The sequence below is a fragment of the Gambusia affinis genome, linkage group LG05, assembly GCF_019740435.1.
Source record: "Gambusia affinis linkage group LG05, SWU_Gaff_1.0, whole genome shotgun sequence".
Taxonomy (NCBI): domain Eukaryota; kingdom Metazoa; phylum Chordata; class Actinopteri; order Cyprinodontiformes; family Poeciliidae; genus Gambusia; species Gambusia affinis.
Genome location: NC_057872.1, coordinates 1,919,875 through 1,937,758, shown reverse-complemented (window position 1 = coordinate 1,937,758; position 17,884 = coordinate 1,919,875). Strand labels below are relative to the sequence as shown.

The 17,884-nt window shown below is 37.5% G+C and overlaps 1 protein-coding gene and 1 long non-coding RNA gene across 8 annotated transcripts in view; one reads left to right on the top strand and one right to left on the bottom strand.

Moving 5' to 3' along the window:
* The window catches only part of adgrb1a (adhesion G protein-coupled receptor B1a), a 163,097-nt gene that overhangs the window by 95,257 nt on the left and 49,956 nt on the right, over positions 1–17,884 (top strand). For all 7 annotated transcript variants that reach the window (XM_044116712.1, XM_044116711.1, XM_044116707.1 and 4 more), the window contains exons 15-18: positions 1,637–1,712; positions 3,552–3,654; positions 3,766–3,809; positions 14,110–14,236. In XM_044116712.1, the coding sequence (XP_043972647.1) occupies positions 1,637–1,712; positions 3,552–3,654; positions 3,766–3,809; positions 14,110–14,236 (350 nt within the window). The remainder of the gene's footprint in view (positions 1–1,636; positions 1,713–3,551; positions 3,655–3,765; positions 3,810–14,109; positions 14,237–17,884) is intronic.
* Positions 14,253–15,007, bottom strand: LOC122830916. Its single transcript, XR_006370615.1, has 3 exons — positions 14,899–15,007; positions 14,712–14,794; positions 14,253–14,570 (listed from the first exon to the last, which is right to left on the bottom strand). It is a non-coding gene; the product is annotated as an uncharacterized LOC122830916 (long non-coding RNA).

Genomic DNA, 17,884 nt, shown 5'->3' with positions numbered 1-17,884 from the left:
ATGCTGGAGCAGAAGAGTTGGATGTCTTCAGATGGCCCGACAGATGGAGACGTGTTTTCCTACGGTTTGGGTCTTGTTTCAGCCCAGTGCTACTGTTGAGTCCAGTTGTCAAGTTTTGACAAATCTCCTTCCATGCTGCTCTGAAATGAGGAAATTTATAAAAGCTAAAGCCATGTTTAGTAGCAGCTCAGAGCAGTATGGGCCTCTAAACGGCACAGTGTCCAGAGACCTCTGGAGGAGTTTTCTGAATAGGTTTTGTTTTGATATGTCAAAGAATGGTGCAAACAGAACCAGCAGTAGAAGTGCATTATGGACACAAGGTTTCACAGTCACTTAAAATATGAGTACACATTGATTTTGGATTGTTGTGGAGAGCAGTCACATGGATCCTGTTTGTGTGAAAGTTTTTTCTTGTGTTTATGCCTTTGTTACTTTAAGAACAGACACTGAAATCTCTCTGACAATCTAAGTCACAGACTGGGGTTAAACATCCCTTCTTTGCATCTAAATGCATACAACAAAACTACAGCTGGAATATTTTTTGGATCATCAAAAAATCAATTTGGGATGCATAATTGAAGTGAAAAATGTTTTAGAATATTCTACTGCCAAGGAGAGCTCTCAAGAATCTGGTATCCACCTTGCAGAATTTGCTCAGCATCAGTTGGATGTGACACATCTGCATCTACAGTGAGGCAGTAGAACAACTGCCTTACACAAGAAAAGAACACCCAGAAAGTCCTGCAGGAAGTTCAAGCTCCACAAGTGGCACAGTTGGTAGAACTATTCTCCATGTGCATGCATGGGTTCTGTCAGTGTACTAGAACATCTTGTCACCATTAGGTAACTGGGTTCTCTAAAATGGTCCTTTCAGTATGAGTGTGTTGATCAGACAACAGTTCTGCTTTACAGGACATCTGAGCTGCCCTGTGATAGACCACCAAGGACTGCTGTTTACTTTGTTGGAACCAGCCTGGGCTTCTGCTCTGGGTCATGTCTGTTCCCTCAGCTTTGTCTGCTGGAGGAGACAGGGCAGTTAATCTGAGGCTGAAAGCCTTTTGGATGGGCGGCCATCTCTTTGAAAGTCAGAACCATAAAACAAAAATTCTTAAAACTTCCTTGCCGAAGTTTTAAGTGCAGCAGTGTTTTAGGTTGGAAATGATTAAGTCCCTAAAACGCACAGCTGTAAAAGTATTTTATGCATGCTCCAGAAGATTTTCTTATTCATTTCCTGAATATTCTGACATTAACTCAGTTCATACATGCAGTGTAGCTCTGTTGATGCTAAAAGCTAAATCTCAGCAGCCATCCTGCTCTCTGACAGTTTCTTCATGAAAGTCATCAAAAGTGGCCACATTTGGAAAAGAACATGGAACCAAAAATTCTTTCTTGAATAGGCAAATAAACCACCTATTCACTTACTAAAAATCTATGAAAATGATTAAATCTATTTAGGTTTCCTTGACACGTGTGTCTCAGGTGTAAGGTGTGGTGTTGTTTGGCTGTAGGCACAGAGGCAGCATGGCTGACCTGCTCTTTCCTTACACACTCAGCCATTCAGAATGCATCAGCAATCTTTTCATGACTTTGACCTGCCAGCTCACCATGTCCTCACTTCTGCTCCTCCCAAACACAGAAGCAGATGACGACTCGACCTTTGTAGCCGGCGTTGTTCTCTACAGGAACCTGGGCAGCATTTTGGCTCTGCAAAGGTAAGACTAGAGGGGATGGATATGTACGCAATTAATCATCTTATGGAAATATGATGCTGCTTTTAAGGATGAAGAATAGTGTTCACATGAACCATTGTGACATTTTCAACATTGGAATAATTTTAGGATTTGTTGAAAAGTACTTTAAACTTACCTGGATGAGTTTCAGCTATTTGGAAACAATGATTTGGATACAGCAAGCTCTAGGTTATATTTTATAAAAGAAAATTCTGTTACTGCACTGCAAAAGAAATCTGTAAAAATAAAAAGGGTACATTCACTGTAGAAATTTGAAGGAACTTTCAACAAAGACTTTAACATGTTTATTTATTTTTTTCTACTTTATTTCAATGTCTTTAAGATCAAATATAAAAATGTGGATAATTTCAATTTTGGATTAACAAAAAGGTGACTAAATTAAACATAACTTGAAAATCTCCTGGTCACATTTTCTTACATTGTAGTAAAGTTAAAATAAGGCAGCTTCAAATGTGATGGGAATATATTTTTAAGTTAATGAACATAAATACATGTGTCAGTTTCTGAGTCTAACCAGCTACATACAGCTGCGCTGACACTTGGAAATAGATGTCCATTATGATAATGTGCTAAAAGCATATAATGTACTGGTAACATATGCAGCAGGAAAATGAGACAGACGCAAGTCTCCCCCCCTTCACTGTATCTATTGCTAAACTTTGGATTTCTGTCATTTTTTCAGCCCTCTGCCTCATTCTGTACTTCTCATCTTTACTTTTGCATTTTCCTTCTTAACCTCTTTCCTGTTCTGCATTTAATGCACCTCTCAGGGAAAATGAGATGAGTCTGAAGCAAGAGACTAGATGACACAAATGTTTAAGTTGACTGATTGTGCTTCTAAGAGCTGAGAGTTTGATTATGGGGAGAGGACACCATGATGATGTGAGTGAGCAGGAAACAACTAGGGGCTGTTGACCATGTTTGGTCATTTTGGTTTCTATGCTTCCAGTAGCAATTAATTTTTCCCACATTGTCTTTGGCAACATGATTGATAGTTCATATGAAGGCAGACACTGCAATGCGTACTGAGTAAAGAGAAATTAATCCAACAACAAATGCACTTAAATTCATAAAAGCTTTTGCAAAGAAATGTAATTCAGATTTGGGGGAGAAGAAAATTACTTTTCCTAAAACATTTGAACTTTCCACTGGAGGTCTGGTCCCTTCTTTAACAACCTGTTGAGTCAAGTTTCAACTCACGTTAAGTTTATTTGTGTAGCATATTATTTCACAGTTAAAATTCAATGGGTTATGTTTCATTACATAACACAAACATAACCCATTGACACACCTCAGAACATATTTTTTCTTACAATATGTTCTGAAAATAATATCTAAAGATTATTTTCATATAATCTTTCCATATTAGATGGCAACGCTTTAGTGTGTTTGTTGTGATTGTGATAAAAATCCAAAACAAGCCTGATTTTTTAATGTGTGGAAACATGACTAAAAATTCGAAAGCCCCATCAATCTTTTCAAAACCAGACCCTGAAACCATGTATTACAAAAGCATGAGGAATTTAAAGGTAATGTTAGTATTTTAGAAAATAAACATTTACCTACCATAACACAAACATTATTTGTCATTGCCAGCAATAAAAACATAGATTTTTATTTTGATTCTCAATTATAATCTGGTTGATTATCAATAGCTGCTCTGGCGTTTTAGAAACCAGTTAGCAACTAGAACAGTTCAGTGACCATTAGCGTATAAATTATTAGTGCACAACTTCTTTTAATTGGATATTTCCGGTTATTATGGTGTTTAATGTTTTTGTTTTGTTTGTTTTTTTGCAGAAACAACACGATCCTCAACTCTAAGCTTTTGTCAGTGACCATCAAGCCCCTCCCTGCTTCCCTCTCCACACCTGTTGTGGTCGAGTTCTCCCACCTGTACAACGTCAGTAAAAAACTTCATGTCTGTTCTAAAGTCCTGTCAGATTTTAAAGCGCATGCCCAGTTGGACTTAAACTCATTGTGATGATTCTGTTTCTCTGTTCCTCATTTGTAGGGCACTACCAACCAAACCTGTATATCCTGGGATGAGAGTGACAGGTAATCTCCTCTTTGTTGCTGATTGCCTACTGAACCCTGTGAGTTTCAATGTTCTCATGGGAGTTATAACCACATATCTTGAATTGCGTGTATTTGGTTACCTTTGAGTTAACATTATATTGTACTGACTAACCCATGTAAACTCTTCCCATATCAAGAAGTCCGTATTGGCCAAATTTTCCGGATGATAACTCAAATAAGTCAAAAATGTATCATGAAAAGAGAAAAGGATTTGCCAGTCAATCTGGCAAATCCTTTGCCAAATCCTCTTTGAAGGTATCTAACATGAGGAGGATCTTGTGCATGTTGAAAGGTTCTGTTGACATGTTGTGTTCAGTTGTCTGCTCTTCAACGAACATATGGAAACTGTCAGCTTTGGATTGGAAGTCTGCTGACAGTTTCTGATGCAACATTGTTCTTGCTCCAAATCAGGATGGTCAGGAACAGTTCCTCTTCACTAGTGTACTGATAATCTGTGCAGTTTAATCAGATTTTCTTAACAAAGTGTGCAGCCGGCAAAGTGGAGAGACCTGCAGTACACCCAGGGTGATGTACATAAAGACCTGTTCTGCTGAGGGATGTTGAAAGATCCTAAAGTATGACATCTTGGTAATTTTTCATTGGGATTCTTATGCTTTTCTGAAGCATCTAACAGTTCCAGAACATTTCAGCAGAGCCTGACCATAAATATCACAAGACTTTCATATGAGGCTTAATGTGAAAGTCTAACCAATGACAAGCTATCCATATGTCCTGAAACCAGATGAGTAACATACATATGTGTATATTACTACCGTACAGCTGAGCAGGTTGTCGTATTGAGCCAAGAACATTTTTCCTCTGCAGATGTTAAGTCCATCTAAATGATAAAACCATTACAGATTTTTGTCTCATTTACACAACAGACATTTTAGTGAATACATGAATCCATCTTGTCATAGTTCACATTAGATTTGATAATAAATTCTGTTTGCAACATTCTTGTTTGGAATATTACCACAAAGGCAAGAGAACCAATGTCTCTTTTCTTAGGATCATTATGAAGCTTTAAATATTTATAAGCTATTTTATGTTATTCACTGATCATTTTTTGAGTAATTTAAGTGTTTGGCGACATGATATGACAAAATTATAAAATATTGCAGGTTGTTTTGAATGTGGAGAGGAAGAGTATTCAAAGTGGGGTCCTGGAGCCATTTGTGTTGCTGACTTTGTGCAGCAACACAAAGCGATAACCTTTTCTGGGATTTCTTTTTATTTTGATGGTAAATTGGAGCACATCTACTCATTGACTCGTGCTCTAAAGGACACCTGGTGCATCCAAATCCACTTTTACTTGCTGTCTTAAAACTTGTGTAAATGGGGCGTGCTGTGGTGGCAGAGGGTCCTCGACGCAGACGTCGCGGGTTCAACTCACGGTCCTGACAACCTTTGCCGCATGTTTTCTCCCCTCTCTTAAACCCTCTTTCTTGTCAGCCTACTGTCACAAAAATACGAGCCACTAGCGCTGTAAAAACTCTTCGGAGAAAAAAAAAAAAAGAAACTTAAGTAAATGAGGTACTTCCTGTTTTTATTGCTTAGAATAGCCAAAATATTTTTTTCAGTTTTCGTCAATCAAATTAAAAAAAACTGAATATCTTTGATTCGACAAAGAAAAAGCATTTGAAGTGTTGAATCTTCCATCTCATTCCAAATCTGAATACTTTATTTGCATGATTAAGAGAGTTCATGCTTAGCATATTGTTGAGTATGTAAAAGAAAAACAAATCACCTTTTTTGGTGATTTAATTTTTAAAAGTTATATTTTCAGGCCTGTTAGTACTTCTGAACTGACATTTTTGGATACAGACACCAAGCTTCCATTAAAGTTGATTTTTTTTTCGAAGACAAGTATTATTACTGCTGTCCAGTTCAGGGTAAGGTAATGTGTGAACATCATGTTCTGGGTAAGGTGATGCGCTGGCCAATTCAGCAGCTTCACTCAGCTATGACTGTCACTGCTCAGTCACTGACACTGTGTGAAAAATTAAAGGGAACTTTTAGGGAACTCATCCTTTTTCTGTTCCCAGACACACATTTCACCATCTAGAATTGTTATCCATTTAATCTGCTGAAAGAGTAGAAACAATTAGAGAGCATAAAGGAGACAAAGAGAACAAAAGAAGCACGTGAAACAGTTCAATTTTACTGCTTCTGTGGGCAGATTCAAAGCACAGCTCTTCTACTGCTTCTTCCTAAATGCTCTGCTTCTTTCAGACAACAGATTAGAGTAAGTATGACAAAGTGGGGACCAGCATGTTTGAAGGAAGAAACACAGGCAGGAATTGTGTAGCCTTTGTGCAGTGAGACTTTGTGTTAACCATGCAGCTGGAACCAGAGGTTTACATCCACTTCTTCTCTGGGTATTCCAGCATCCTCCCACAGTCTAAAAATATGAATACTAATTTAATCGGTCTCTCTAAATTGCCCTTAGATGTGAGTGTGTGGTTGTTTGTCCTGTGTGTCTCTGTGTCACCAAGAAATGGACTGGTGAACACTCCTGGGTATATTCCAATGACTGCTGGAGATATGAACCAACTCCCCGCAAGCATGAAATCAGGGTATATATATCCATACATCTAAACATATTGATGTTTAGATGTATGGATGGATGGATAAATCCAGGTGTACCAGAAGGAAAGCAAAATGAGAATTTGTCATTTCAATTCTGTTTTTTTACTACCTCTCCTTCCCCACCTATCCTTCTTTATCATTTGTTATCCCACTGTAGTCAATATCACCCTTAAGATTTCTGCAAGACCCTGCATTGATCATCCTGGCTCTGCCTGTTTTTTGTTTTTGTTTTGTTTTATTTTGTAGACGGGTCTTCATCCAATTTGAAGAACATATAAGAGAATAAAGCTAAACTTATGTTAAGCATAAAACACTGGACTACCGGTCAATATCTGAATACAAGCTTTTATTTGACACTTAACAACCCGGTGACTATTGAATGTTATTGATTGCGGTCACCTTCCAGCTGTCACTGCTTACTACAAGTTTTGGAGGCAGAGCAGTGGAAGAGAGAACGACAGAGACAAAAAACAAGGACAAAAAACCAATCTTGTGTTGGGGAGTTGGGTTGGGGGTTGGAACAAGACATGTTCTGGGTAGAATTAAAATCCATCTCGGTCGGCAGCTATGATTAATGAGTTAATATTTGGAAAAGAAATTGGAGTCTGAGGAGTCGTCCTTGTCATGTTGATAAGAGCTGTGAGACTGCTCGAGCCTTCACTCTCACGCTCCCGCTTCACTCCGCAATCGATAACAAGAACATCAGCAGCGTCTTTCTGTCCATCTGCCTGACATCACTGTGTGGTTGTGTTTGCAGCTTTTCCTGCCTATGGTGTTCTAAAAACCTGAGCTGCACTTGATGTGGTATCAGTCCTAGGTTGTGACAGTACATGCTTTGGCAAGTCTAGCACTTTAAAATGTTGCGTAATGTTGATCATGTTGTCCTTGGAAGTGTTTGTGTTCTCTGTCAAAGGTAGCTGATTGTGTGGAGGGTTTTAGGGATTTCATACATTTTTATTAGCAAGATCTCAGTTGAGGAGTGATAAGAAGTTGTGAGAACTGAAACATAAAAATAAAGGTATGAACTGATGTTCTCCTTGCTCTTATTTTTTTAAGACAATGATTGGACATTGACATTAGGTAGATTCTGAACCAATATGCCACTGCATACAAATCATTATGACATGATTTTTCTTTTCTAAAATTGACAATAGAAAGTTTATCACCTATGACATCATTTATGTATTATTCATTCTTAACGCAGCATGTATATTTTATCATAATGTTTCATATTAAGTGGTTTGTTAATGTTTGAAGCATGAATGAATGAATAAATGAATCAATGAATATATTAGTGTCACTATATTTAGTGACAATAGTAAAGTGCCTTCTATTCAAACTCCATTGTGAGTGATTTTATGTGACAGACTTACACAAATTATACATTTTTCTCACAAATTGTGAAAAGTGTGGCATGCATTTATATTCGGTTCCCTCTATGTCAGGGCTTTTAGGTCTATGGAGATGAATTTGTTCCAAGCAAAGTTACAGAAATTAAATAGTGAAAAAATGCATTTCAAAAATGAAACTTAGAAAAAACATTTCATTCCAAATATATACATTTTGAGAGTAATTTATTATGTGTTTTCAGTAGCTGAACCTATTATTTATGCAGTTTGCTATTTTATTTTTTTCAAAGAATTTATTTGAAAAAATCTTTCAGGCTATATTTTTTTTAATTTTAATTTTTCAAATAATTTATTTTTTGTATTTTAAATTTTTTATTTTTTTTTGCAAAAGTTCTATTCAAATGACATTTTGCAAGTTACATTCTACACTTCTGGTGCAAGATTAAGATGCATTTCTATTTGTCTGATTGGAAGTTAGCAGTAGCATTTCTCTCAGTCTGTGTGTGCATTTTTATTGATCATAATGGCTAGTAGTTTAGGTGTCCTGTCCTCTGCCACGGGGTCAGCTTTGTGCTGACCCCATGGCTGGCCACGCTGATAAGATTTTCCAGCATGGATGTTTCCTTCTTTGTCGTGCGGCTCCCTGATCGCACCACTGCATAGAAAAGGACATTGGCTACCACAGACAGTCTTGTGTTGTGTGTCTGGTCCAGTTTGCTGTCCATTCACTGCCTGAGGTACTTGTACGTGTTGTCCACTTCATCTCTCCTACAAACTAAACTGGTCATAAACTTGGTGTGAAACTCCCAAAGATCATGGCCACTTTGTTAGTGTTGAACTGCAGGTGATTTGTGTAGCATTGGGTGACAAAGTTATTTACCATGTTGTCTGAATGTGATATGACTCAAGGTTATATGAGAACTCTGAGCTGTAAAGAGTAAAAGAGGAGAGATGACAGCACAGTTCCATGTGGTGCTACTGATCACAGTGTCAGATTTGGTGTTGACCTGTGGTCTGTCGTTGAAGAAGTTCTCGCATCCTGATCAGCTTTTACTGGAGCAGACAGGTGGATTGTTTTGAAAGCACTAGAGAAGTCCAGGTACACATGATATAAACAAAGATCAATGGGTATAAATACTTTTGAAAGGTATTGTTATATTTATTTATTGTTATTTCACCGTATTTTTGGTTGCCCATATGAAACAGAGATTGGACGGGAAAATTCTCACATTCACACAGTCGAACCACAAATCTGACTTTTAGACACACAAAATGATGCAGCACTGGGCTACGACCTGCCACATGGTACTGTAACAATGATTAAAGATTTCACCCCAAATTCTTTATCTTTGAATTGTATCAAAGCAAAAATCACATATTCACTCCTTTAAGAGACCTTTTCTCTGTGCTGGCACATTGCTCTTTATCCATGTGGCCTTTACTTGGCAGAGGACATCCTTTCATGCAGGGCTGCTGGAGCAGCACCTAAATTATGCAATTAAACAGCGAGGGCAAAAGTGTCTGCAAGCTCCTGTGTGCCTCTCAGAGAGACTTAATCACTTCAACAGAAAAACTGCTCTGTGTTCTAATAGATGGGATTTCAGTTAGAGGTGAGGTGCTAATGTCAGCACTGAGTTGCTGCCTGCTGGTAAGAAGCAGAGCTAACTACATCCTAAACCCTCTCTGCTTACAAACTCAAGCAATGGAAGACTGTGTGGAGATATGTTTCATATTCGTAAACCATCTTTATTATTGCTACCAGTAATAATGATTTATAATGATTTAGTAATTTAAACTCTAATGAAGGAACAAGCTGCTTTCTATGAAGAGAAGTGTTCTTATCAGTGAGAGCATTCACTTTGCATCTGTGTGTCCTGTACTCTCAGCCTCACTCCTCTGTCTTGTGGCATGAGCTTTGATTTTGGAAAATCAAGAAAGTGAAAACAGTGGGTTCAACCTTTTTTTTCTGAATTATTATTAAAGGTTATCTAATGGTTGTTGGGACACAACAGAACAACCTAGGCCCACAGTCACTCTAAGAGGGTTCATTTGAAGAATATATCTTCTGTTAAAAACTTGCTGGAATGTTATGAAGTTTATTGTGTGACGTTTGCTTTGAGGGATTTTAGAGGCAAAATAACAACTCTTTAGTTTTGGGTCCTGCAGACAAAAGACTGCTAAAATATCCCAAAACGTTTTATTAAGGATGGTAAGTGTGCATTGATATGAACAATGCGATTAATATTTTTTTTACAAAGATGTGGCCCAATATATCACAAAAGAGAAGAAAAAAGAAAGTCAATTGTCTTATTGCAAATCCATTTCCCTACAGTTTTGTCATTTGCTACTAGGATCTTTCTACACCAAGTAAAAAACTGCCAAAGTCATTCCTCTATTTAAGACTAATTATAAGGCAGTGATGTTTCATTCTCAGCTTGCAATGATGCTGGAAAATATATTCACTCAGATTTTAGATAACTTTATCTAACATAAAGATTGAGAGATATTAATTATGTAACAGATTGTCAGAATGGTTTCAGAAGAGGAGGATCTACATCTTTGGCATAATGTAGCCAACAGAGGAAATATAGAACATTAAAACATGTGTATGAGTTATTGCAGAAAATAAGTGTTAGGGCCAAAATTGTTAATCTTATATATACCAATGGCATATGGTACCTGTCTTATGGTAGCTACATGCCATCCCAAATTTATGTCTGGAATTTGCAGCTGTCATTACTGCCCATTACCTGACAATATTTTGGTCTGGACAAAATATGCAGCAGCTTATAGAGATGATTAGAAGTGGATTCCTTAAATTTTAAGGACAAACTGTCATTAAGTCAGAAAAACAAACTTCAAAAATACTAACATTTTATCGGTGCATGAAAACATAGAGTGTAATCCTAGACCACAACATATGCTACAAGCCTCAATAGCTAAATGCATTTCAGTTTTGTGGAAATCAAAATCTATAGGTAATTATATACTTTATTGTCCCCTATACGTTTATCTTTGACAGTGTGTGGCAAACAAATCGGGGCGACAGTACTATCGCTGCAATCTGTGGATTGCTGGTATGATTGCCGGTCCATCTGCTCCTGTTGTTTGTGTCTTTGGGTAAGACTTGCCTGGTGATGTTGGTCAGAAGAACCAATTGTGCAAAATGGCAACCTCACTTCTGTTAGACTGCGCCCTTTGAGATTTCAATTTGATATATAAAGGACATATGTCAAATAATATAAATATTATTATAAAGCTGCTGCAGTGGCAGTGCCTCCATAATTAAATACACTACAAAATATAAAGTCATGCTGACACCACAAAAGCCAAAATACACATATTGTTTTCTTAAAACACATATTACACCTTGCAGAATAGAATGCAAACCAGAGCATCAACAGTGTGACTGTAAACTCTGTACCAACCTCTTTTATTATTCTGATGGATGCAGGAACAAATTAATATTTAAATCTATTAGTCTCCAAGCAAGGGATATACAAGTCTGAAGACACTCTTCATAGATAGACTGCAGAGAGGTGTCACTGGACCTTCCTATCACCTTTACTGCACTTTGTATCAGACAAGTTAGTTTTTAGATGCAAAGAGAAATTATTATCAAATCAAACCTGATAATAATTTCCAACAGACTAAATATGTAAGCTGCTGGTTAACCCAAAAACGTGGTTTATTTTCTAGATATCAATTAAGTTGTTGTCACCTATAGTCAGACTCAGGGTCAATCAGCATTTCTTCAGTTTCTCTGACATTAATAATGAAGTGGTGCTCCGGTGTAACATCTGCTCAATCCGACAGCTATTGTACATATTACAAAAAATGCCAAAACAATCAGGATTGTAAATAATGTGGGACAGCGTGGGGACACGTGAAGTCATTACTTCTACACTGAAAAAAAAGAACTTATTACATTAAGAAAAGAATATCATGTACTTTTAAATAAATAATTTAATGTTTCAAACAAAAACACGATACAATCATGTTGGATAAACAAGAAATTCAACAACTTAACGTTTATGAAATTTAATCATGTTGAGTTAAAATGATTCATTATAGTCAGACTGATCTTGTGCTGAAGACGACAAGTGAAATCACGGGATATCACGCGAGTTCACACGAGATCATGGGAAATCACGGGATATCACACGCGAGACCACGCGAGACAATCGCTTTTTGTCTCACTTGAATAACATGTATTCAAGTTGAGATAACGTGATTCAATTTAGTCAGATTCATCTCCCTCACTGAAAAAAAATAACTCTTTGGATGAACATAAAAAAAAATCCTGGAAAGGTTTTTCACCTGATTACTTTATTTCTGTTACTCCTATTTAAAGCAAATGTGTTAGGTCAACTTAATTTATTAAGGTAATTCCTATGTAAAGCAATTGTGTTGGCTCAACTTACATTATTATGGTTATTCTATTAAGTGTTGGCTCAACTTAATTTATTAAGGTTATTCCAATTTAAAGCAAATATGTTGGCTCAATTTAATTTATTAAGGTTGATTCAACTCATTTACTATAGTTGGACCGAATGTAATTTAAAAGATCCAGCCCAACTAATTTACAATGCTTTGGACCAAATAATTTACTTGACGAAGATTAATGGCAATTTAGTTGAAACCAACTTTTTTTCCTTTTTTTTTCTCAGAGTTTTTGCGGCGTTAGTGGTTTGTATTTATTTGAGATAGTAGGCAGACAGGGTGAGGACATGGCAAAGGTTGCCAAGACCTGGAGTCGAACCAGCGACATCTGCATCGAGGACTGGGGCCTCCTAACATGTAATGTGCTAACCTCCTGTGCCACCACAACACGCCCGAGAAACCAACATATGTTACAGTGATACCTTCCACACTACTTATTAAGTTGATCGAATTATGAAAATTAAGTTAGCTCAACAAACATGCTTCATTTTTTTACACTTCTTAAATACACTGTTTCAGTGCAGTTCTTAAATGCCAATAGTGCCCTGCAGAGAAAAACAAATATCTATAGTTTAATGTGTAACTAAAACCATTTTGAAGTTTTCCCAGGCGCAAAACAGTGATGCCGTGTGATCTTCCATAATCTCTCGTGATCCCCTGATCTTGCTAGACCCTCTTCGGAGGGAAATGAATCTGACTAAATTGAATCACGTTATCTCAACTTGAATACGTTATTGAAGTTGAGACAAAAATGATTGTCTCTCGTGAACTCGCATGATATCCCTTGATCTCACTCGGCTTCAGCACAAGATCAGTCTGACTATAATGAATCGTGTTATCTCAACATGATTAAATTTTATAAACATGAAGTTGTTGAATTTTTTTTTATCCAACATGATTGTATCACGTTTTTATTTGAAACATGAAATTATTTAGTTAAAAGTACATGATATTATTTTGTTAATGTAATAACCCCTAAGTTCATTTTTTACAGTGTATTTGGTCTGATTCGGCTGTCAGACGAGCTTAGATCATGTCCTATTTCTTTTTTGTCTTAATCTACATTTTTTTCAAAACTATCAAACTTATATAAATAAGCTTAAACTTTGGTGTATTATCTTAAGACTTAGCTGGAATTTGAGTGGATCCCAGACTCCAAATTGGTGCATCCCAAAATGAGTCTGAAAACAGCCAGATCTGTTTGAGTGAGGGTCAATTTCAACAAAACAATTATTGGTAAAGCTGCCTAATTATCCATGCTCTGTCTGATGACCTTCACTCACCCTAATGACTGACTTTTAATCTCTGGCAACTGCCAGGAGCACTATTGCTCTTCTGCCGTAGACCTGCCAGCTTCTTGCTAATCAAATCATTTATAAACTCCCCTCTGGTCTGCATGTTGACCACACTGAAGCCAAATTGGGCATTTTCTTCCAGGTGCTTATAGCATTTTATTTATTTATGCTTGTTTGGTGGCGGGCAAGTGCACATTGGTGCATTTTAAAAAGAAATCACTAGCCTACATGAAAAGACAGAAACGAATTTAAATATTTATTTGAGAAGATTAATTAAGAACAGTCCTCTTATCTAAAGTACTTTGTATCCGATAGTTAAGCATTAATAATAATTGTTATTATTTTGATAATAATATTAATCATTTGCAGTCTGTCGCTCTGTAACCGCTTCACGCCGCGCTCACTCGGCTCTCCGCTTTGCTCCGCTCCTTCTGCAGCCCAGCCGACGGAGATGGAAAACGGATTGAAAAGCCGGTGTAAACGCGGTGGGATTTGAAGCGCGTGCCCTCTTTTCTTTTTTTCCTGGCTCTGTATTCACCGCATCGCTTTTCTTTGCGTGTGTGTGTGTGTGTGTGTGTGTGTGTGTTTGTCTTCGTGCAGCTCCTCTCTGCTGGGATCTTGGTCTGCCAGGGGCTGCAGAGCCGTGCTCGTCGACTCATTCAGAACCAAATGCGTGTGTGACAGACTGTCCACCTTCGCCATTTTAGCACGGCTGAACCCCGACATGGTAAGTGCTGCAACGCTGCCTTGACTTCCCTTGACGTTGAAGGTGTCGCAGACTGTTTTTGTTCGGGCTGTTATTTGAATCTATCCGCGTTTGTGGGTTAATTTTGATTTCTCTTTTCCTCCCAAAGATCGTTATTGTCCTTTCATATATACAGATCCTCCCTCTCTGCCTCTCTCCCGCTCCTTTCTCCTCTCTGTCTCGCCATGCCAAAGCCGTGCAGATAAAGGTTATTGTAGATTGCCAAGGAAAAGGATTTTTCTAGGTATCTGTTTTTATGGAGCTGTTTATGCTATCCAAGATGAAACGCACGCGGCGAGGGGAGCACTTGGCTAACCTGTGTATTAAGTCACAAAGCAGGTTGAGTAGGATTTACATTAATGTCAGAAATGAAAATAACACCCACCCCACACCGTTTAATAGCCTTATTACATGTCACACCATGTACTGATGTCCAGAATAACGTGTTTTAACATACTAAGCGAGCAATGGCGTCTCCATGGTTACCAGGCCCCTTGGAGAATGTCCATGAGGGAATGTCTTGTCTGGCAGTTTAGCAATCTGAAAAGGATACGAACACACAAAAAGAGAAATGTTTTTGAATGTGAATATATGCTGACATATCTATATTTACTGAAACATGCACGAGACTACAATGGCCTCACAGCATGCTTCATTCCTGTGCTGATAAGCTCTGAGAGAAGCATGCAGAATATCCCAGCAGAATCCTGTAGACTCTAAAATGGCCCAGTTCCATTAGGGAACAAGACATTGTCTTTGTAGGGAATCTTAATTCTCTGCAATTAGTTATTATTAGACTGGAAATTTCCTCAGAAGTGTTTTTTCACCAGTTGCCCTGGCAACAGCGTTGGCACCAGGGCTTTCTTAAAGACATAGCAGGAAGCGTTTGTCATTCTGCTTATGGCCCAGAGATGAGACTATGAAACAGCTTGGCCTTTCCCAAAAATAATATGTTCAGTGCCAGTTAACTGGCTCTTGCAATCATGATGCAGAGTAAAGGTCTTTTCACTGTAACAGTTAAAAAAGGGGGGAAAAAAATCAATGCTGTTTTAGTTAGGTTCCTAAAAATGGAAATTCTGCATGCATTTACATACATACAAAATTTTTGCTAGGAATTTCGAAGATACATTGTCAGTAGACATAATGTCTGTAAAAAACAATCTTCATTTTACAAACATATACATAGGCGTGTCGCGATAAACACTAAATCAATTAATCGTACGATAAATTAAAACTCAACGTCATTTTAATTATCGGCTTTATCGTCTCTTCCGGCCTTTTTCTCTTTCTGTTGATGACACTGAATAAAAAAGGGTTCAACTTTGCTGCTCTCCACTGACCCTCCCTTCCTCATATCCTTAGTGTAATTACACAGCGCACACTATACAATCTTAGAATTTTCAGCCGATTGGTGGCCCATTTTCAAAACCTGAGAGACCACACATTAGAGGACAGAATCCTAGGTATAATGGGTGCCGTGTGGTGTCCAACAATGGGCACAAAATAATGGCTACAAGTCCAGTTAACTAATTTTAAAACCAGGCATTAATCAATGCTTTACTACAATCTACATGCAATGCATATGGCTAGTGTCAGTCCTGACTGAATGAAAATCATTATAACCTATTTATGTCACTTTAACGAAGAACAGCTGAAAAGTTACCAGGTTCATCAACTGCGTAGCAATTTCGCTCCAACTCCTCCCCTTGTCATTTCGATATTCTTTGCAGGAAATGTTGAATAAACATTAATGTTGTTTCCACATATCATTTCCAATGTCCACTGGACTATGGTGCCAGCTGTTTGGGATTCCCCTCTGTAATTTCCCTTCTGAAAGCATGGAATAGGATCTACGCTTTCTGATTGGCTACCTGTCACATAAGCTCCCAGTTGGGGAAAACCCCTCATTAAGATCGAACCACCACATGATCTACTGTAGCACACCACCCACTACAGGATGATCGGCTACGAATCGCAAGCGACAATCTTAGAACGACCCAAGTTCTAAGATTGTCATAAGGGGAAAATGTACTGTGAACTGTAATGTACTGTGAAAATGTAATGTGTTGTGTGAACTATTGCATCAGGTAGTCGGATTTGCCCATCTTCTCTATTTAAATCTAATGATTACTGAAGGGCAATATGGTATACAGACTTCATAATCTGCACTCTTTTGGTTGAATGCAGTATTTATTTACACTTTGGTGTTTTTAACATTTTTGTTAATGGAGACTGAGAAGCCATTTTATTTTTGTTTTTGGTTGTTTTGTTTATTTTATCAGTTCCAGTGTTAAGTGTTCTTTTGAAAATATAGTGTATCTATCTTTGGCAGGAAATCGCGTGCATTATTACGTCATTTCCATTAAATCAGTGTAAAAAGGTCTTCAAAAAGTATTATCTTTTATTACAATAATTTTTCTGACATAATTAATCGCTCAGCAAAATTTGTTTTTTCATTCAATGTCATCAACAGAAAGAGAAAAAGGCTGGAAGAGACGATAAAACCGAGAATTAAAATGATGTCGATAGTTTTAATTTATTGTACAATTAATTGATTTATCGTTTATCGCGACATTAATGTGCTTCATTAGATCTGTGTGACTGAGTATATTTAGTCTTTTCTTTGGTTTCCCATTCTAAAGCTGCTGTCATCTTACCAGGTCTTGATGTGTATGTGTTTTTTTATAAACTCATATTATGAGAGCCCAAACATGATAAATGAAAGGAACATTGTAGAACATAAATCCAGTTAGAACTTTGAAGCCCGTGAGTCACTTTTAATGTGCTCCTTTTCTGAATGCTTCAGGTATATTGGGATGAAGGTTGATAAAGAGAAATTTGGTGTTTTATCATTTTTAGGTTGCTTTAACATCAACATGTTTGTTTAGTTTTTTCACGTCTAAGGATACACCCACTACTCTCAATTTCCATTTCACGTTTCCAGCATTTCAGTTGTTTGAATCTTCATCATCCATTGTTAGGTAACATTCAGTGATGCCAGTTTTATCATACAGCATTAGTGTTTAGGTCCTGTTGTAGTCGATAACGTCGGTTTAAATGCGGTTTGAGAGCTGCGGTGCTCATGCAACTGATTTGGTAACGTGTCCAAAAAATTGTGGCAGCCTGCCTTAGCTGGTGATCGAATTGTTTATGCATAGCAGATGCATAGCAAGACTATGTTGGAGTGTTATTGTCCCATGGCAGCATCTGCTTATACGCTAATGAAATAAAATAGAGATACGCAATTGTGTGTTGATGTATTAGTTTTATGTATGGCCAGTCTCTTTTTTTGCACAGTCTGTATTGTTTTCTCTTGTATTTGTTGTAATGTTCACTCACTCATTCACTGCATCACATCTCCCTCATTGGTTCGTAATTTACAACCTTCCTTGAAACGTATTTATTTTTTAGAAAGCTTTAGCGCTACAGATCCTGTTGCTCAGGCTAAGCAACAGATGCGTTGATAAACATACTACATAGTACGCTAAAGAGGGAATGAGTCGACTGACTAACCATTATTAGTCTCATTATTCCTATTCACATCTGTAACAGTTTTATTAGTTCTCTTTCAACATTCGTTTTGGTATCTCACTATGGGATACACCCCCAGCGCCTGTTAATTACATTACG